The following is a 22,764-nucleotide window of genomic DNA, read 5'->3' as shown; positions in this document are numbered from 1 at the left end:
CAAACTTAAGGAAAGAAAGTGCAAACAAAAAATATTATACTGGGCTTCCTTGGTGGCACAGTAGTTAAGAATCTGCCTGCCAATGCAGGGGACACAAGTTTGAGCCCTGGTCCGGGAAGATCCCACATGCCACAGAGCAACTAAGCCCGTGTGCCACAACTACTGAGCCTGCGCTCTAGAGCCCGCAAGCCACAACTACTGAGCCTGCACTCTAGAGCCCGCGAGCCACAACCACTGAAGCCCATGCACCTAGAGCCTGTGCTCCGCAACAAGAGAAGCCACTGCAATGAGAAGCCCATGCACCACAATGAAGAGTAGCCCCGCTTGCCACAACTAGAGAAAGCCCGCGCGCAGCAACGAAGACCCAATGTAGCCAAAAATAAAATAAAAAATAAATAAATTTTTAAAAAATCATTGGATTATTAAAAATATATATATTTACTGAGCTAAGCTATCCTTCAAGTATCAAGGACATAGGAAACAATCGTGACTGTGTCAAAACTCAGAGACTTACAGGCATATCTCGGAGATATTACAGGTTCAGTTCCAGACTACTACAATAAAACAACATCACAATAAAGCAAGTCATACACATTTTTTGGTTTCCCAGTGCATATAAAGGTTATGTTACACTATACTTTAGTCTAGGTGTGCAATAACATTATGTCTAAAAAAAAAAGATGTACATACCTGAATTTAAAAGTGGCTATCATCAAAAAGAACACAAATAACAAATGTTGGAGAGGATGTGGAGAAAAGGGTACCCTGCACATTGTTGCTGGGAATGTAAATTGGTGCAGCCACTGTGGAAAACAGTTTGGAAGTTACTCAAAAAACTAAAACTAGGGCTTCCCTGGTGGCACAGTGGTTACGAATCCGCCTGCCAATGCAGGGGACATGGGTTTGAGCCCTGGTCCAGGAAGATCCCGCATGCCACGGAGCAACTAAGCTCATGAGCCACAACTACTGAGCCTGCCCTCTAGAGCCCGCGAGCCACAACTACTGAAGCCCACACACCACAACTACTAAAGCCTGCACGCCTAGAGCCTGTGCTCCGCAACAAGAGAAGCCACTGCAATGAGAAGGCTGTGCAACACAACGAAGAGTAGCCCCTGCTCACCGCAACTAAAGAAAGCCCATGCTCAGCAACAAAGACCCAACAGAGCCAAAAATAAATAAATTAATTAATTAATTAAAAAACAAAACAAAACCTAAAACTAGAACTACCATATGACCCAGGATTCCACTCTTCGGTATACACCCAAAACAAAAACACTAATTTGAAAAGATAAATGCACCCCTATGTTCATAGCAGTATTATTTACAATTGACAAGATATGGAAGCAACCTAAGTGTCCATCAACAGAAGAATGGATAAAGAAGATGTGACAGATAGATAGATATCCACATCTGTTGTAAACAGATGTGCTGTTATCCACAGTGTGTAGAGTATAGATAGTACTCCACACACTGTGGAGTACTATTCAGCCATAAAAAAGAATAAAATTTTGCCATTTGCAACAACATTGATGGACTTGGAGAGTATTATGCTAAGTAAAATAAGTCAGAAAGAGAAAGACAAATACTGTATGATATCACTTATATATGGAATATAAAAAATACAACAAACTAGTGAATATAGCAAAAACAGACTCACAGATATAGAGAACTAGAGTACCAGTGGGGAGGGGGAAAGAAGGAGGGGCAAAGAGGGTAAGGGGATTAAGAGGTACAAACTATTAATATTATGTATAAAATAAGCTACAAGGATATATTGTACAACACAGGGAATGTAGCAAATATTTTATAATGACTACAAATGGAGTATAACCTTCAAAAATTGTGAATCGCTATATTGTAACCTATAATTTATATAATATTGTACATAAACTATACTTCAATAAAAAATTAAAAATAAATTTTAAAAATTAAAATTGAAAAATACTTTAATGCTAAAAAATCATAGTCATCATCTGAACCTTCAGCAAGCCATAATCTTTTTGCTGGTGGAGGATCCTGCCTCCGTGTTGACGGCTGCTGACTGATGGGGTGGTGGCTGCTGAGGGCTGGGGTGGCCGTGGCAATTTCTTAAAAGAAGACAACAATGAAGTTTGCCGCAGCGACTGACTCTTCCTTTCAGGAACAATCTCTCTGTAACATGCAATGCTGATAGCATTTTACTCACAGTAGAACTTCTTTCAAACCTGGAGTCAATCCTCTCAAACCCTGACATTGCTTTATTGACTAAGTTGATGTAACACTCTAAATCACTTGTTGTCATTTGAACAATCTTCACCAGGAGCAGATCCCATCTCACAAAACCTCTTTCTTTGCTCATCCATAAGAAGTAACTCCTCATCAATTAAAGTTTAGTCATGAGATTTCAGCAATTCTTTCACATCTTCAGGCACCAGTTCTAATTCTAGTTCTCTTGCTATTTCCATTACAGCTGCAGTTACTTCCTTTACTGAAGTCTGGAACCCTTAAAAGTCACCCATAAGGATTAGAATCAATTTCTTCCAAACTCCTATTAATACTGATATCATATCTCTTCCCACGAATCACAAGTGGTCTTAATGGCATCTAGAGTGGTGAATCCCTTCTAGAGGTTTTCAATTTACTTTGCCTAAATCCATCAGAGGAATCATTATCTATGGCAGCTATAGCCTTATGAAATGCATTTCTTAAATAATTAAGACTTGAAAGTCGAAATGACTCCCTGACCCATGGGCTGCAGAATGGATGTTGTGTTAGCAGGCATGAAAACATTAATCTCATTGTACATCTCCATCAGAGCTCTTGGGTGATCAGGTACATTGTGAATGAGCAGTAATATTTTGAAAGGAATCTTTTTTCCTGAGCAGTAGGTCTCAACTGTGGGCTTAAAATATTCAGCAAACCATGTTGTAAACAGATGTGCTGTTATCCAGGCTTTGTTGTTCCATTTATAGAGCACTGGTAAATGAGCATTGGCTTCAATTTCAAGTCACCAGCTGCATTAGTCCCTAACAAGAAAGACCCTATCCTTTGAAGTTTTGAAGCCTTTAAGCCAGGCATTTTACTCCTCTCTAGCTATGAAAGTCCTAGATGGCATCTTCTTCAAGTATAAGGCTGTTTTGTTTATAATGAAAATCTGTTGTTTACTGTAGCTACCTTCATTAATTATCTTAGTTAGACCTTCTGCATAACTTACTGCAGCTTCTACATCAGCACTTGCTGCTTCACCTTGTACTTTTCTTTTTTTTAATAAATATTTATTTATTTAGTTACTTACTTACTTACTTACTTATGGCTGCGTTGGGTCTCCATTGCTGTGCACGGGCTTTCTCTAGTTGCGGCGAGTGGGGGCTACTCTTCGTTGCGGTGCGCGGGCTTCTTATTGCAGTGGCTTCTCTTGTTGCGGAGCACAGGCTCTAGGCACGTGGGCTTCAGTAGTTGTGGCTCATGGGCTCTAGAGCGCAGGCTCAGTAGTTGTGGCGCACAGGCTTAGTTGCTCCATTGCATGTGGGATCTTCCCGGACCAGGGATCAAACCCGTGTCCCCTGCATTGGCAGGCGGATTCTTAACCACTGTGCCACGAGGGAAGTCCCTCACCTTGTACTTTTATGTTATGGAGATGGCTTCTTTCCTTAAACCTCACGAACCAACCTCTGCTAACTTCAAACTTTTCTTCTGCAGCTTCCTTACCTCTCAGCCTTCATAGAACTGAATAGAGTTTGGGCAATGCTCTGGATTAGGCTTTGGCTTAAGGGAGTGTTACAGCTGATTTGATCTTCTATCCAGACCACTGAAACTTTCTCCGTATCAGCAATAAGGCTGTTTCACTTTCTTATCATTTGTGTGTTCACTAGAGTAGCAGTTTTAGTTTCCTTCAAGAACTTATCCTTTGCATTCACAACTTGGCTACCTATTTGGCACAAGAGGCCTAGATTGCAGCCTATCTTGGCTTTTGATGTATCTTCCTCACTAAGCTTAATCATTTCTAGCTTTTGATTTAAAGTGAGAGATGTGCAACTCCTTCCATTCACTGAACACTTAGGGGCCACTGTCGGGTTATTAAATGTCCTAATGTCAATATTATTGTGTCTCAGGGAATAGGGAGGCCCAAGGAGGATAGAGATGGAGGGAACAGCTGGTCGGTGGAGCAATCAGAACACACATTATCAATTAAGTTTGCTGTCTTATATGGGTGCAGTCATGGCACCTCAAAACAATTACAATAGTAACGTCAAAGATCACTGATCACAGATCACCAGAACAAATATAATAATAATGGAAAATTCTGAAATATTGAGAGAATTACCAAAATGTGACACAAGAGACACAAAGTCAGCAAATGCTGTTGGAAAATGGTGCCAACAGACTTGTATGAAACACAGTTGCCACAAACCTTCAATCGGTAAAACACACAGATTCTGCATTTATTTGCAGAATAAACACATTTATTCTGCAAAGCATAATAAAGCAAAAAGCACTATGGAATAAGGCACACCTGTACTGTACACATAAAATCTTCTTGAGAAATACGCAAGAGCAGAGGCCAGCAAACTATGGCCCACGGACCAAATCCAATCTAACATCTGTTTTCATAAATAAAATTTTATTAAAACACAACCATGCTCATTCATTTATGTATTAGCTGTGACTGCTTTTGTACTGCAATGGCAGTTGTGTAGTTGCAGGAAGAGGCATCTAGCTCACAAAGTCTAAAATATTTTCTCCCTGGTCCTTTACAGAAAAACTTTGCCAACTCCATACTAGACTAGAGAATAAGCTTCAACCAGCTTAAAAGAAGACTGGAAAATTTTGGCAAAAGGACTAAGGGCAAGCATTTCATATAATTGTAGGGCTAAGATTAAAATAAGGGTGAAATCAATTTCCATTAAGAAAATACAGGTTGCAATCCTGATACCAAAGTAGACTTCAAGCTAAAAACCATTAAACAAGATAAAGAAGGACAGTTCATAAGGTTAAGTCCACATGCTGGTTTTGGAATAGAACAGGGGAATACACACCACACTTTAAAGATGCTGTTAGGTGTGACATGACCAAAGTGGTGGAGTAGGGAATTCCAAAACTCCAAACCTCTACAAAAGCAAAAAACTGGCAAAAACTGCCAGATTCAGCTTTTTCAGAACTCTGGAATCTAATCAAAAACTTACAATAATCAGAGGAACACTTCAAGAAGAAGCTGCAGAATTTTGGTGAAAGAACACTTTTAACTTACCCACTTACCATCCTCCACTCTGCAGTTCAGCAGTGGCAGTGAAGATAACAGCCTACTTTTCTGGTGCAGTCCGCTAGTACCAGAGGGAGCAATATGGACCTTATTCTCAAAAGTTTGTGATTATGTGTTTCGATCTGTCTCATAGCTCCCTGACGGTTTGGCTCAAGGGCTTGCCTTTGTTTTGCTTGTCTCAGAGCTTCCCCAGGAAGCTCCTGGGTGACATTTGTTCAAAGTATGTAAAGGCAATGTGTTAGCTGCAGTTTCAAGGGGTAAGGGATAACACCTGGGGATAAGGGATTACAGTCAGGGCAACCATCAGACAGACCAGAAAAACCTGGGAAGGAAGAGGCTAGTAAAAGAGATAACCGAGAGGAAAGGGGCTTTTTAAAATTTCCGCATATTTTAGGAAATCTAAGAGGTCATGCACGCATTCAGGACTAGACAGACACCTGCTCTGAAAAGACCTGGGAAGACCTTAAGTTTTCACCTCTGTCTGACCTTTGAGCTCCACACAAAGACAAAGTGAAGGCTAAGGTAGAGTTGTAAACAGCCTCGCTAAGCATTGAAGGATGCCCCAACATAGAGCAAATACGCAGGACCAGGAAAGTTGTTATTTGTTTTGGCTCTAGGAATGAAGGAAATCTCTGTCAAGTAACTAGCTGTCCACTAAGCTAATAGACCAGGGACTTCAGTGGCCAAACATGACAAAGAATACAGACTACAGAAACAGTTTAGAAGTCGCTAAATAAACCACAAAACCCCACAACAGCAAGAGCAACAACAACAAATGCCGGGGAGGGGGGAGAATCTGATTTTCAGTGTTGCCAACTTATAATATTCAAAATGACAAGTTTTAACAAAAAATTACATGGCAGGCAAAGAAACAAGAAAATATGACCCATTTACAGAAAAAAAGAAATTAACAGAAACCATCTCTGAGGAAGTTCAGACTTTGGCATTACTAGACACACTTTAAACTAACTGTTTTAAATATGCTCAAAGTTAAAGGAAATCACAGAGTCCTAAAGGAAATCATGAGCATGTTATCCCAACAAATACAGAATATCAATAAAGAGCTGGGTATTATAAAAAAGAACCAAAGAGAAATTCTTGAGCAAAAAAGTACAATGACTGAAATGAAAAATTTACTAGAGGGGTTCAGTATTTGCACAATCAGAAGAAAGAATCAGCAAACTTGAAGATATATCAATTGAGACTACATAGTCTGAGAAGAATTTAAAAAAAGAAAAAAAGAAATAAACAGAGGCTAAGAGACTTGTGGGATACTCTCAAGCATGCCAACACACATATAATGGGAGACCCAGGAGAAAAGGGCTCAAAGAATATTTGAAGAAATAATGGCCAAAATTTTCCCAAGTTTGATTAGAAACATCTAACTACACCACCAAAAATCACAACAAACTCCAAGAAAAATAAACTCAAAGAGATCCACATCAAGACAAATTATAATCAAATTGTCAAAAGTCAGAGAATCTTAAATGTAGCAAGAAAATCAAGTGCAATCATCATGTGCAAGGGCTCAGTGAGATTAACAGCTGATTTCTCATCAAAACCATTAAGGCCAGAAGATAGTGGGGTAACATATTCAAAGTGCTGAAAGAAAAAACTGCTAACCAAGAATTCTATATTCAGAAAATCTATGTTTTGCAAGATAAAAAAATTCTGGGGATTGGTTGCACAACAATGTTAAGATACTTAACATTACTAAACTGTACACTTAAAAAGTTAAGATGGTAAAGTTTATGTTATATGTATTTTATCACAATTAAAAATAAATTTTAAAAAATAAGGAGAAATTAAGACTTTCCAGATAAACAAAAACTGAGGGAGTTTACTTTCCCTACCTGAAATGTTACAGAAAGTCCTCCAGGCTGAAATAAAATCTAGATAGTAACTCAAAAGCATACAAAGAAGTAAAGAATACTGGTAAAGGTAGCTACACAGGTAAATACAAAAGCCAGTATTACTGTATTTTTGGTTTGTAAAAAAAATTTTTTCCATATGATTTAAAGCCACATTCCACAATGTAGATATATAACCTATAACTACAATTAGGATAAAAATTAATAAAATGAAATGTGAAATTAAAAGACTGAGGGCTTCCCTGGTGGCGCAGTGGTTGAGAATCTGCCTGCTAATGCAGGGGACACGGGTTCGAGCCCTGGTCTGGGAAGATCCCACATGCCGCGGAGCAACTAGGCCCGTGAGCCACAACTACTGAGCCTGCGCATCTGGAGCCTGTGCTCCGCAACAAGAGAGGCCACGATAGTGAGAGGCCCGCGCACTGCGATGAAGAGTGGCTCCCGCTCGCCGCAACTAGGGAAAGCCCTCGCACAGAAACGAAGACCCAACACAGCCAAAAATAAATAAATAAATAAATAAATTAAAAAAAAAAAAGACTGAGATATAATGACTACGATTTATATAACTGAGATCTCTCATACTTTATTTATCTTTATTTATTCTAATTCAGTTATCTCTATTTTGTATTTCACATGGAAAAGATCCAGAATTGAGCTCAAATCCAAGCATACTGGGAAGGAAAGTCTAATAAGAAAGATCACCAGCCAGAGAGTCAAGATACCGAAGTGTTATACTGTTAGCACAGCTAATAAGTCTCAGTGTCATTTACTAACTTCTGTGGGTCTTGAGTTCCCCATTTGTCAAATGGGGAGGATATAACAAAATTATAAAAATTTATATGAAGGAAGAAAATAGTTGATTGAAAATTCTTTAGTAAATAAAGTAATAAACAAATCTGAGGTATTATCATTATTACTACTATCAGCATGCATAAGCAGTTTTCTTATTTACCTGATGATGTTGGATGTTTCTTATGTTGCACGAAAAATTTTGGTAGAGCAGAAACTTATCAACATCTTTTTCATTTACTTTTTTTGAGGATACCTTTGCCAGAGATGATTGGATACAAATATATCTATTTTGGCACCTGTTCAGATACACAAATATTCAAACATTAAGTAGTTATTAATATGTGCTTTAGTAAAGAAACACATTATATAGAAAGAAGATTAACAAAAAACTAAATGAGATTTACCAAATGAGATTTTTTTTTAATGATGCTCAACTATAAAAACGTTATTGACCCATCAAAAGGGGACTCCTCGCCTATTCATGCTAGCATAGGTGTTCCAGATCTATTTATATTTCAACCCAATCCTCCCATAAAATGCCTAAATGAGTTCGGATACTACCTGCAGTTATGCGAGAGACTAATAACTCTGGCCTAGATATCATCCTTTTCTAACCACTGAGTTAGGGAGTCAGAACCAATTAAAAGCAAAAAAGAAGGGAAACAAGATGATGTGTCAGGACAGCTTCCAATGACAATTTATGAAATTGAACCAAATTTCAGCAGTATAATTACTTATAAAAACACATTTAAAAACCTGCACAATTCTCCTACTTCAACTCATTCCTGTGAGGGCCACTGAGAAAAAAGGAAAATTCTCTCCCTTACATTAACAAAAACCCTGACAAGCTACAGTAGTCAACCGGTTCATTTTCACCTTTACTCTCCTCTGCACAGCTCACACAGCTAGAGATGTGGAGAGAGAGGAAGAGTAGACCTCTGCCAAACCCAGTCCTCTGATACACAGAAGGAAAGGAAGGACACAGTACCTAAAAATAAGGTTTTTAAAATAATATCTTTTTTTAATGAGGCGTAAAATCCATAAGCCCAAGTAGGGTCTAGGTCAAAGGGTTTTACTCTCTTATAAATTGGGACTATGATACTATGGATAAGCTGCTCTCTCCATCAGCTAAAATTCATTTTGAGATCAGCACTTTTATCCATACCTGATATTAAACATTCTCAAGTTAACCCAACCACTGGTAAACACTATAAAATTAAGTGCATACATCTCAATACGTTTAAAAAGCAATGCCACCCATTCTCAATGGTTATGAATCTCTCTCTAGCATGTACTGCACAATGCAGTGGTTTTAAAACTGTGTTCCTCAGAGGTCTCTGCTGAGATGCTTCAGGGTAAGGAGGATGAACAGGCAGAGTTCCAGGCTCCCTGCCCAGAATTCAATTAAAGCAACTTTACTTTTATCTGTTTTATGTATTCGGGTTCTGTTGTTTGAGCAGAGAGCTGTGCTACTAAAAAAAATTTTTTAATTTTTAAAAGTCTGAAAATAAAGTTTTTAATGAACACTGGAGTTAGCACTAACCATGCGACCCTTAACATCATGAGTCCACAAAGCAGAAAACTGAGAGTTACTCACAATTTCCGAATGAAGTCAAGCGTGTCTTTGTCCTTAGCAATCATGTCTGCTAAAATATGCTGCACTCCTGTTTCAATATCCTGGAGTGCTGAAAGCCCTTTAGGAGAAGGGTAAGAGGGAAAACAAAAGCAAGAACTACAGATTGGTTTTTAAATCTATAATTAAATCACAATAAATTTATTCCAGTCAAAATAAAACCTTAAGTTGACAAACTTAAGACAGAAAAGTATCCTCTGTGGTGACCTAAATGGGAAAGAAATCCAAAAAAGAGGGGATATATGTATACATGTAGCTGATTCACTTTGCTGTACAGTGGAAACTAACACAACATTGTAAAGCAACTATACTCCAATAAAAATTAAAAAAACAAACAAACAAAAAGACAGAAAAGTATCATAGTAGTGACTAGCTTCCCTCAGCAACAAAATCAAGTCTCCAAAAACAATAATACAGGACCTTAACATACCATGTAACCTAGTGGTGAAAAATGCAGCTCTGGAGCCAGCTGCCTGGTCTAATCCTGGCTCCACCATCTACTAAATGCATGACCCTGGGCAAATTACTTGTTCTCTCTGTGCCTCAGTTTCCTATAAAAATGGAATAATAATAGTATCTACCTCATGAAGTATTTACAAAGATTAAGCATTATAGGATTAAGCATTATAGGTTATAGGAAATATATATTAATAGAGTCATATCTCAAGGTATACTATTTCATTCCAGTTACAAAAATTCTCTTTTGCAAATAATTTTATTAATATCCCTATTTTGGCTTATGAGGCATTTATTCACATTTTCAATGACCTATGTGAATTTCTCAAACCTCAAATGAGCACAAAACAAGAGCCATTATGTGGTTGTTCATCTTCACAGCTGAACTGTCTACCAATGGTACCTTAAGTTCTCTCCAAGTGCTTTCAGTTTGCTAATTTACAGCAGTGTGTCTTGTACATTATGGCCCCTGCAATACCAACTTATACACTGAGAGAGATCATTTGCAATGCATTATTTATTTCTTTTGTCTTTATTGTTCTATTTCCATTAAAGCTTCTTTTTTTTTCTTCCATTAAAACTTGAATTACACAAGCACTGAGTATCATAAATATGTTTTTCTGAGGGTATGGTTTTAGTGAATAACAAGTACAGAAGACAAAGAGGACAGGAGGACAGACTTACAGAGTAATTAATAAAGAGAAAATGCCTTGTTGGCTTGTGTTATGATAACTGATCTTAACTAATGATGTAACTGCATTTATTTCAAAGAAATTTAAAGAAAGAAATTTGGCCACTGAAATTAATAGGAATCCTGTTTACATTTTAAGAGAGTTTCCCTATGAGGGAATTTTCAGGAACAAATTACCTTTGAGAGGTGGAAGACTGTATATGTAAAGACTTAGAACAGCTGTGGTGCATAGTAAGCAGTCAGTAGGTGTCTGCTCTTGTGTTAGCTTTCTCACTAGATCAGTCTTTATCCTAGAAAACCACTCACTATGCATTCATTCCTGGAGTCCAAAAGTACCTCACAGCATCATTACCCGAAGTTTAATGAGAATACCAGGGTGAGAAGTCAGTAGTAAAGATGGAACCTACAATGAGACCAATTAATGAGAGAGACTAGAAAGAGGAAATTATAGATTTTGCAATTATAACAATGGGCTTTTGTAAAGCCCACATCATTCAGGGGAATACAATTTGTAAACCTTATGTTATCAAACCTACTTAGTAGGAACTCAGTATGTGTGTGAACTAAGGAAAACTTTGTACCAGAGGAGGTGAAGAGTGGAAGGAAAGAAAATAGACCAGAAGAGAAAAATAAAAACTGACCATAAATCATTATGCATCTAACATTCTGAAAGCTCCAATGTTTGATTCTATTGATAATAAAACATACCATCACTGGGCACAGACAGTTCCCACTGTGGCTAACCTTAATGCTTGGCTATATGTTCTCAGTAAATATTAAAATATTAAAGTTGCAACCATTTGAAAATATAACGAAAAAAATAAAACAAACTTGAATTTTACTCATTTCAACCCATCTCTAAATTCAAATATTTACCAATTTGCTTTTTCTTTTCATTATTGCCCTTTTCAATATAGATATTAGGATGTGTGTATTTGTGTATGAGCAGATATTCATATTTTCACAGACACATACTTAATTTTTTTAATTGCAAATTCACATTTGCCAGATTATATAAAATAAACACAGGTTTTGGTATGCTGATTCTCTACAGTTTAGTACATCCTGTAGATTTTGTTGTCAGAGACTGCCCCCTACAGACACTCTCCCAGCCTAAAGGAAGGAAGGCTAAAAGGAACTAGAATGAGAGTAGTAATCACCAGAGCATCAATCTCCCCTTTCAATCCTAGCAGAGCACTCCTTGGAAAAAGCCACTCTTACTCAAAAAGCTCTCACTCCAAGGCTCATTTTGACAATAAAACCAATATACCCTAACACGTATCAGTTGACACTTTCCTTGGGTTCTTCTTAGAAATATCTCTCCCTTACCCCCTTCCTCTCTCATTCTCTCCTGTGCACGCACATACACAAAGTGAAAGGAAGATACACTTAAGAAAAAGACAAACACTTTACTCGTGGAGAGTAGAAGTGTGGAAGTAGGACTTCACTTTACAATCCATATCTGTCCGAATTGTTGAAGTTCTTTTTAAAAAGTAGATATGATTTTTATAATTAAATAAGTTTTTAGAAATAGAATAAAAATTTTAAAAGACAATACAGGAGGATCTTTATAACCTTGGATATAAAGGAAATTCTTTAAAAAGAAAAAGAAGCAATTATCTAAAAAGAAAAGATTAACAAAATTGAAAAGATTAACTATGATAAAACTAAGACCTTCTATTTACCGAAAGACAGCATAAAGAAAGTGAAAAGAGAAGTTACAAGCTGGGAGAAAAGATCTGTAGCACATGTAACTGAGCAAGAATATCTAAAAAATTCTTATGAATTAATAAGAAAAAGTGAAACAACACAATAGAAAAATGAGCAGAAGAGTAGAACAGGCACTTCATCAAAAGAGGAAAGCTGAATGGCTAAGCAGGAGGTATACTGGGATTTGTTTTATTAGAATTATTTACTCTTTATATGCTGTAATATTCTTTTGTATCATCATTACTTAATGAAACAATTTTTTTAACCTAAGTTTTCAAATTAAAAAAGGAAAGACACAGAAACGACCTCTTTATTAAGTAAAGCTGGTACCTTTAACATTGGGCCTAATGTAAGAGAGCAGATTGAGGTCCCCTGGATTCTCAAGCAGTGTCCTGGCTGCTCCTTCTAATCCCAGCTGCTTTGCTCTCTGGGCTTTGGTGCCCTTGCTCCCAGTTTTATATGGTGCTGACTAGGGAAAAAAGTCAGAAAACATACCAAATTATTCAGTTTTAAAAAGCAAAAGTTAAAATTAGGACACAAAATTAGAGGACATGTGAGAATGCTAAAGACATCCTCTTCTCAACCCTTTCCTCTTCCTTCAAAGATTAATGCTAGGGGCTTCCCTGGAGGCGCAGTGGTTGAGAATCTGCCTGCCAATGCAGGGGACACGGGTTCGAGCCCTGGTCTGGGAAGATCCCACATACCACGTAGCAGCTGGGCCCGTGAGCCACAATTACTGAGCCTGCGCGTCTGGAGCCTGTGCTCCGCAACAAGAGAGGCCGCGATAGTGAGAGGCCCGCGCGCTGCGATGAAGAGTGGTCCCCATTTGCCACAACTAGAGAAAGCCCTCGCACAGAAACGAAGACCCAACACAGCCATAAATAAATAAATAAATAAATATTAAAAAAAAAAAAAGATTAATGCTAACAGAGAATACAAGTTGTATGAAAACAGTTGTTCCTTATCAGACTGTCTACTTTTCTACACACTTACAGTTAGCTATCTGCTTGGATTCACTCATCCCACAAACTCAGTGCTTGGACTGCCAGGACTGCAAGTCCTCAACTCAAGCAAGCTCCTCTAAAAGATGTCCTCACACAATGCTTCTACTTCTTAGTCCACGTTCACTCCTCAACCCACTGCCCCCTGGCTTCTCTTTCCACACACCTTGCTGAAAGTGGTATCACAAAGATCCACAATGATCCCCTAATTACCAAATATACATTTTTCAGTCCTTATCTTGCCAAAACTCCCTGCTATATTTAATTACTTAACCATTGATCATTACCTCCTTCTATGACTCTCTTCCTTAATCTTTTATGGGTATCATCATCTCCTGATTCTCTTCATACTTCTCTGACTATTCTTTCCATGTCTCCTCCTTAGGCTCTCCCTTCCTCCACCCATGCTTCAAAAGTTAGTGTTCCTGGGCTTCCCTGGTGGCGCAGTGGTTGAGAATCTGCCTGCCAATGCAGGGGACACGGGTTCGAGCCCTGGTCTGGAAAGATCCCACATGCCGCGGAGCAACTAAGCCCGTGCACCACAACTACTGAGGCTGCGCGTCTGGAGCCTGTGCTCTGCAACAAGAGAGGCCGCGACAGTGAAAGGCCTGCGCACCGCGATGAAGAGTGGCCCCCGCTCACCGCAACTAGAGAAAGCCCTCGCACAGAAACGAAGACCCAACACAGCCAAAAATAAATAAATAAATTAAAAAAAAAAAAAAAGTTAGTGTTCCTCAGTGGTCTATCCTGACCTGCTTACCCCATGATCTCTCCTTGAGTGAAATCTTCCATTTTCATGGTTCCAAATACCAATTACATGCTGCAGACACATCTATGTCTACAGCTCAGCACACTCTCCCATAAGCTTACGCTTCTGTTACCTACTCTCATTTTTCCCCACTCGACTGGAAATTCCTTGAAGACAAGGACTATGTATTAGTCATCTTTGTATTGGGTTGGCCAAAAAGGGCCTTCGGTTTTTAAGTAAAAATAAAAGACATTTTTCATTTCACCAAGAACTTTATTGAACAACGTATTCACCCTTTTGTTCTACTACCTTCTGCCATTTTTCAGGCACCTTCATAATTCTATCTTCCCAAAACTTTTTATCTTTTTGAGTAAAGAACTGTTCCAGGTGCCTTTTACAGTCTTCCAGGGAATTGAAATTTTTTCCGTTAAGAGAATTTTGTGAAGACCGAAATAAATGGAAATCCGAAGGTGCCATGTCTGGCAAATATGGCGGATGAATCAGAACTTCCCAGCCAAACTGTAACAGTTTTTGCCTGGTCATCAAAGAAACATGCGGTCTTGCATTGTCCTGATGAAAGATTATGCGTTGTCTGTTGACTAATTCCAGACGCTTTTCGTCGAGTGCTGCTTTCAGTTGGTCTAATTGGGAGCATTACTTGTTGGAATTAATCATTTGATTTTCCAGAAGGAGCTCATAATAGAGGACTCTCTTCCAATCCCACCATATATACACCACCTGCTTTGGATGAAGACCAGCCTTTGGTGTGGTTGGTGGTGGTTCATTTCACTTGTCCCACGATCTCTTCCGTTCCACATTGTTGTACAGTATCCACTTTTCATTGCCCGTCACAATTTGTTTTAAAAACAGAACGTTTTCATTACGTTCAAGTAGAGAATCGCATGTGGAAGCGCGGTCAAAAAGGTTTTTTTCACTTAACTTACGTGGAACCCAAACATCAAAGCAATTAACATAACCAAAGTGGTGCAAATGATTTTCAACACTTGATTTGGATATTTTGAGTATGTCGGCGCTATCTCCCGCATGGTATAATGTTGACTGTTCTCAATGAATGCCTCGATTTGATCGCTATCAACTTCAACTGGTCTACCCGACTGTGGAGCATTGTCCAGCGAGAAATTTCTAGCACGAAACTTCGCAAACCACTTTTGACACGTTTGATCAGTCACAGCACCTTCTCCATATGCTGCACAAATCTTTTTCTGCACGAATATTTTTTGCATTTCAGTTGCATTTTTACCTTTCTTGAAATAATAAAGCATAATATGTTGAAAATGCTGTTTTCCTTCCATCTTTAATATTAAAATGGCTACACAAAAGTTCACCAATTGTGATAAGTCCTTTTTTTAAATGCATGCTGATATGACAGATGTCACATACAATCTAACAAAATTGTTCTGAATGAAGTTAAAGACAACTAAGTGCTACTAGAGCCATCTTATGGGAAAAACCGATCGAACCTTTTGGCCAACCCAATAAATCCAAGTGCCTATCACAAAAAAGCGCTTAATAGATATTTACTGAATAAAGAATATTTTGTTGAATTAAATAATGATGGTGGCTGATGACTTTAGCTTTTTATTTCCAGCTCTTTAACTATAAGACCCAAATCATAATATACTCAGGTAAGTATTACATTAAAAGATAAAAAGGATTCCTTACCACGTGTTCTAGTTCTTCAAAAGTTTTACAGTTCAGCAAGGCTTTTAACAAGCACTCAGACATCTTCCCCTCCTTCTTAATTTTTTGGATTGTGTTATAAGCCTTCTTTGCAACAGCCCTGAAAATAGAAACTTTTATAATATACAAGACCTATATGTTAAAACTTTCTTTTTGAAGCTATATCAAACTTACAGAAAAGTTGTAGGTGAGGTAAAAAGAACTTTTTTCCCCCTCTGAACCATTTGAGAATAAGTTATCATCATCCCCAAGTACTTTAGTATGTATTTTCTATAAACAAGAATCTTCTCCTATAACCATCAAAAGCAGGTAATTAAAATTGATATTAATATTGATATAATATTGATATATTCTAACCCTCAGATCTCATTTAAGTTTCACCAATTGTTCCTATACATGTCCTTGATAGTGAATTCAGCTAAGAATGGGTTTTATGTAATTGCTATGTGTCTACAGTCTCTTTCAAGCTGAAACAGTATTTCAGTCTCTCCTCGATTTTCAAAACCTTGATACTTTAGAATGTATTATTATTACAGCCTTTCATCCTATTTCATTACCTGTTACTATTTATAATTTCTGCCTAATAATGGTATTGCTAAAATGATGGGCAAAAGTTAGAGAGATGATAATATAAATTACTAAAAATGATTGATGGAAAAGAAAACTAAATCTACTTATGAAAAAAAAGAAAGGCAGAAGATTATAAGTTAATGAGGAAGAATATGCAGTCCTTAGATCACACCTCTGTGTCTTCTACACTCCTGGTAGCACAAGACTGTTTTCAGATGCTGAAGCCTACCAGGGTCATTTCGACAAAAGGCCAATGACCTACTGGCTTGCATATAAGGGAGAGGAAAGGCATCTTTAGAGAAAATACAGGAAGTTTCTTACTATCCATAATCATAATCATTTTTTAATTCACTTTTTTAAGTGACCCTCAGTAAGAAATATATTTTACCTTGCAACCCAGTATATACACATACATAATTTCATATTTAATAAAGTTATATAAACATATGATAGTTTCATGAAACAATATTTACCTTTACCACAGAAGCTGCACTCATATTTTCTATTCTCTATTTCATTTTTGTTAAAGTGGTAATGACCTACTAAATTAGTTTCACTACTCATTTATGAGTAGCAATTAACAGGGTGAAAACCAATGCTCTAGTTATAGAAAAAGCTGAGCTCAAGAAAAATAGAGACCATACCTCATTACCAAAAAGAAATCTCTGTACAATATAAAAAGATCTTCTAAGTCCTAGTCAGTGCCACCACTTACTTGGAGAAATAGTCCTCTACTAATATTTAATGTATTCCTCTATTAATAGATACCCAGAGAATGAACTCTGTTGCAGCTGAAGTGTGTTTTCAGAGAAAAAGAAAATAATAATATTAATCTTGACATAAAGCTCCTATTTGTCCCCCACCCAATCAAAAATTGGTAGAATACCTTTCATTTTTTTAAGTAAACTATTCTTGCTTGTTTGTGACACTTTCCCCAATTTCAGATCCCAAAACCCTTAAGATTTTCTTCATTACTTTGCCTTCAACCAAACAGAAAGCTTACTTCTGAATTTGCAAATTGCTGGACTTCTAAGATGTGGCCTGTAGATGATTTTGTTTGACCTCAAAATTTTTTTACATAAAAATTCAGATTATCAGTTTTTCAAATATAGGAAGATACAGCAATCTGGGTAGAGAACCCCACATGTTATAATCTGATGGAGATGAGTAGCAGCTGCCCCTCTTAGACAGGACTTGTGATCTCCAGTTTGCGTCCCTTTGTGCTTGATTATACTAGCCTGGCCCTGGGTGATCTGAATCTGAAACCACTTGAATAACTAGTCATTTATATTTCTGGGTTGGCTAATTGATTTTGCCTCTTGATGAAATATAACTTTCCACGTATTAGCATTTAAATCTTCCTGGCACTAAAAGAAGTTCAACAAAAGGGGTAGAAATGTTAGTGAGAGGCAAGTTCCTCCAAAATCAAAGAGGCTTATTAGGCTTGTTCTAAAAGTAACCCTTAGTGCTTTTAGAATGGCTTGATGGTAAGATTATATCCAATTTAAATCATATCCTTGTTGAAGAACACACATAGCAACAACACAGCACTTGGCATGTAGGAGACATGCAATAAATAAATGAATGGTAAAGACTGTCTTAATAAACTCTACTGATACAGTTAGTTTTATAGTCTTTATATGCTTATTTCTGAGTTATTACAATAAATCCAGAGGAATAATTTTTTTAAAGAGTGCTTTCCATTCTACAACCATACAAAACTCACAATCCACTAACATTAAATTACCATGCCCTATAAAAGAACAGAAAAAGGAAATATACATATTTCCTACCAAACTCTATACAGCCAAAGAACTCTCCATTTAGGGACTTCACAGTATTAAGAGGACAGTTTTATGTAAGCTATTGAAGATTTAGACTAAAATGTATTTTTCTGAGTTACCTGCTGGTAGTTCTAATTTTGCCGTTATGCAAAATCATTTCTATGAGAGAAGATGACATTCAAACTCATAGGCACAGACTCTTAATAATGCAAACCACCTTTTGCAGATACATGCCCAAGCTATGCATGAACACACCAGCAGAGGGACTCTGCACACCCCTAAATAAGTAAACTGGAGCTGGCTTCCTCTGTCAGAAGGGGACTATATCCAGATTACAATAAATCAAGAAAACAAAATATTGGAACTGTCGAAATATACTATCACTCACTTCCTCACTGTTTCGCCTCATTGGCTCACACACCCTCTTCCCCCTTACACAAAGCTCATCCCTTCCCAGGTTTCTTACCGTAGCTCCTCTAGAGTTTGTTGAACTTCTCTCAAGGAATCAGCATCAAGGTTATTAATAAGCTCTTTTCGATAACGTATAATGAAGGGAATTGTGTTATCATCATTAAAGAGACGAATAATGTTGGCACAAACCCAAAGTTCAATATCAGTTCTCTCAGATAAAACCTGTAAATTAACATTTAGTGATTTAAAACTCTGAAAATTAAACATGTGTATTATAACATATGGTTTAAAATACAGCAATTAAATAATGTTCTCCAGCCACTTAGAAACAAACTGCTGTGGTTTTAAAAAAAGAAAAGGAAATTGTATGAAATATATATATATATATATATATATAGACAATCATAGAATAGTCATTTCACTCATTCAATAAAATCCAATCGAAACCACTCTGCATTACCCCAATTCTACAGGGCTCAAATGAGATATGCATTTTTCATCTCTCAGATTGGCACCAAAGATCAAGGAGATGGTAACTCACTATGCTGGCATAAGTGATGGGAAAAGGCACTTTCAACTACTGCTAGTGAGAAAGTACAATGGTAAAACCTCTGGAGGAAGAACAGTTTGGCAATATCTATCAAAATTTACAATGCATAAACTCTATGACCCACCAATTACACTTCTGGAAATTTGTTCTGATATAGTCATACCTCTGGAAAATGATATTATTTACAGTGATATTTTTTGAAGAATTTTTTCCAGTATGGTAGAAGTCAGCAAAAAACAGTCTACAATGGGGAATTGGTAAATAAATTATGATATGCCCGTGGAGCAGAATACCACTCAACTTACTCTTACATGAACGGATATGGAATGAATTACAAGAACTTGGAACATGGCTTATTTTGGGGAAAGGTAACTGGTTGGCTTACAGCTAGGGCAGGAAGATCCTTCTGTGTCTTTGGAATTTTGTATCATTCCCATATACTACATATTCAAAATAATTATTTTTTAAAAAACAAGTCTACAGGTTTCAGCAAAAATGTACATGTAAGCAGAAAAGTTTAGAGAAGTCAGCCTGGAGAAGAGAAAGAATAAAATGCAATTTCAGTAACTGTCCTCAAAACCTAAGCCGATTTTTTTAAAGTAAAGCATGAAAGGCATAAGCTTTATTATTATTTCAATCTTGATGCTCAAGATATGCCAAAAATGTAAGAAAAAAATTCAAAAATTATTAAAGCATTAACATGGTCAACTGCTTAACAAAATCAAGTCAATATATAAAATAGACTGAGTTTCAAAACTACAGATGAAATAAATGGCTGAGCTCCAGAGACTATTGAGGATACCCTCATTCCTCTGTGCACTGTATATCCTAAGGCCTACATCTTATCACCCATTCTGAGAATGCCAGCTTTACGTCTCCAGCCCTAGCTCTCTTCTGCATGAGCTCTGGACTCATTTAGCCAGCTACCTGACCTACCTCTTGAAATCCTATTAGGTATCTCAAACTTTGCATTCGCAAAAGTGATTTCCCTCTCAAACTTCTTCCTCTTCCAGTTTTCCCCTTATTATGTCCATTCAAGTACCAGTTTAGGCCTGAAAACTAAGAGTCTTCAACTCTTTTGACTCCTTTAACTCTTAAATCTACACTATCATAAGAATCAATCAACTCTAGTGGCAAAATATTTCTTTAGTCTATTACTGCTCTTCATTTCTGCCCTATAGCCCAGTCTAGTTCAAGCCAGGATTACTGCAACTGCCTTTTACTATTCTTCTCGCATCCATAGCAATCTCATCTATGTCAATTTCCATAAAACAACAAGAATTATCTTTCCAAAGTCTATATTGGATCATGTCACCTGACTAGTCAAAACCTTTCAATGATTTCCCATAGCATTTAGAATCCAAAGTCCTTACCATGACCCAAAAAACATGGGCCTCCCTCTCCAGCCTCATCTTATCCAGTCTTCCCCTCATTAGAAGCCAGCCCCAATGGGCTGCTCCTAGAACAATGTTCACTTCCTAGAACAATGTTCACTTCCTAGAACAAGCTCAGTTGCTTCCCTCTTCAGAGGCCTTCATGAGGCTGCTCCATCATGCAGAAATGCTCCTCTTGCTTGATATCATCCCTGACCCCTACAAAATCATGTTCATTAGTATTTTCTCTCTCAAACCTGTACCTCTTCCTGTTTCCTATTCCAGTTAACATTATCTCCTACCACAGAAACCTTCGGGGATATTGTGGTTATCTCCCCCAACAATACCTCCCCATTATGTAGCAGCTTTGTGGCTGAAGAACACTTGACCTCAACTCCACCTCCACAGCATTTTGTTCAGTAACCAGTTGTTTTAGAATTACAACAGCCAGAGTTTGGACAGAGAGATGAGTCCAGTGAGCAGGAAGCTCAAGATCTGGCTTAGAACTCTGGACCCAGGTACAATTTCTTCCTCGGGAGAAATATGGTTTATACAAGTAGAATCTTGAAGTTGGATGGCAGTGCTAAGAGAATTGTGGAGAGACTGTTGCAGTGCACTTAGGTAACTCTCCTGTTACCTAAGTCAATAAATCTCCTTTATTGCTTAAGCTAGTTCAAGATAGGTTTTCTCTTATTGCAACCAAAAGTATTCTAATCAATGTCCTCAGTTTCACTGTGTGTTCTCTATCTCGCTCTTCTAATCTGTCACCAAGGAAGCAAACTGAACTTCTAAAATGTCTGTTCTTTCCCCTCAAGCTCCCTTTCTATTATCTTCTTTTATCTAAACCACAGAGCATTTTTTTTGTTCTCTATGCATTCCACCCAACCTTTCTGCATTACTACTGATTATACTTCTAAGACACATTTATAATAAGTCCCTTATTTTTTTCCTCTTTTTCTTCTTTTGAACATAAGCTTCAATGACTCTTTCCTAACTAGTAGTAAAAGTCCAACCATTGTAGCATAGTTTTAAAATCCTTTCCCAAGCTTGCTCCCAAATTTCACTGTCCTCACGGAATAAACAATCTAGAACAGAAGATAAAACATTAATATAAATAAGTACAAATAAAACAGAATATGCCAGGGAATATGTGGTATAACGTTTTCAGAGAAGAGAACGATCTCCCTGGTGTAATCAAGGAAGGCTTGTTGCAGGGGCAGCATTTCAGCTGGCCCTTGAAAGGCCAGATTCTGAAAGACGGACATAAGACACGAAAATGACAAAAATGGTCATTATTTTGGAACTGAGTGATTGTTAGAACCCATGGGCTCCCACTATCCTAAACTAGTTCAGTGATTGTTAACTAAAAGGGGCCCAAGACAGCTAATACTCCAGACCCGCATCTGAAGTGTACCAGGTCCTGACAAATCCAGAAGCATCATATGTGTTAAGACAGTGTATACTGCTGCTTATGAAAATTTGCTTCTTGAAATTAAGGATAATAAAACTACATACAAGCAGTCACAACTCTGGGGCCTCCAAATCATCCAATTTCTTCTGTCTTAATTTAGTCAAACATTTATTTTAGCTCATATTATATGCCAATAACCATACCAAGCCAGTAATAAACAAAATGTAAAAAACCAAGTCCCTCTTGCCAAGAAGCTTATAACCTAGAATGAAGAAAGACAGTCAAGTAGACAGTTAAAATACAGTGTGATCTGTACTCTGACAGAAGCATATACAGGCTCTTTGAGAGCACGTGGGAGGAAGAAACATCTACCTCTGCAGAAATGGAAAAGCAACAAGGGAATGAAAGTATCTCAGGCAGCCAAATGAGGGCAGGAATTCTAGGAAGAGAGAAGAACATATCAAAAGCCACTGATGAGGAACCACTGCACATTTTTAAAAATTTCTATGTTCAGTAATGCTAAAATGTACAAGGCATATTGAGATGAGTGAGAAATGGAAAAGTGGATGGAGCTAGATGGTGAATTCTAAAAAAAGTTGGAACTTTATCCTGTACTTAATATCAAGCCACTCAATGACTGATCTGCTCGTTACTTGATTTCAGCTGTTGAGTCAACTCCCCCTGTAAACTCCCTTGACATTTTATGAGTCAATGAGATTTGGGGACTAGAGCAGTGGTTCAAAACATGTGGTTCCAAAACCAGCAGCATAAGCATAATCAGGAAACTTATTAGAAATGTAACTTCTTGAGCCCCACCCCAGAT

At 37.5% G+C, this 22,764-nt stretch overlaps 1 protein-coding gene across 2 annotated transcripts in view; it reads right to left on the bottom strand.

Moving 5' to 3' along the window:
- Nucleotides 1–22,764, bottom strand: part of SRBD1 (S1 RNA binding domain 1) — a 227,775-nt gene that overhangs the window by 186,787 nt on the left and 18,224 nt on the right. For both annotated transcript variants that reach the window (XM_082358018.1, XM_082358019.1), the window contains exons 5-9: nucleotides 18,663–18,829; nucleotides 15,825–15,942; nucleotides 12,723–12,861; nucleotides 9,500–9,596; nucleotides 8,063–8,198 (exon numbers count right to left, since the gene is read on the bottom strand). In XM_082358018.1, the coding sequence (XP_082214144.1) occupies nucleotides 8,063–8,198; nucleotides 9,500–9,596; nucleotides 12,723–12,861; nucleotides 15,825–15,942; nucleotides 18,663–18,829 (657 nt within the window). The remainder of the gene's footprint in view (nucleotides 1–8,062; nucleotides 8,199–9,499; nucleotides 9,597–12,722; nucleotides 12,862–15,824; nucleotides 15,943–18,662; nucleotides 18,830–22,764) is intronic.

This window comes from Balaenoptera borealis (assembly GCF_965194805.1).
Source record: "Balaenoptera borealis genome assembly, chromosome: 15".
Lineage (NCBI taxonomy): Eukaryota > Metazoa > Chordata > Mammalia > Artiodactyla > Balaenopteridae > Balaenoptera > Balaenoptera borealis.
The sequence above is the reverse complement of the archived record's forward strand: the minus strand, read 5'-3'. Positions and strand labels throughout refer to the sequence as shown.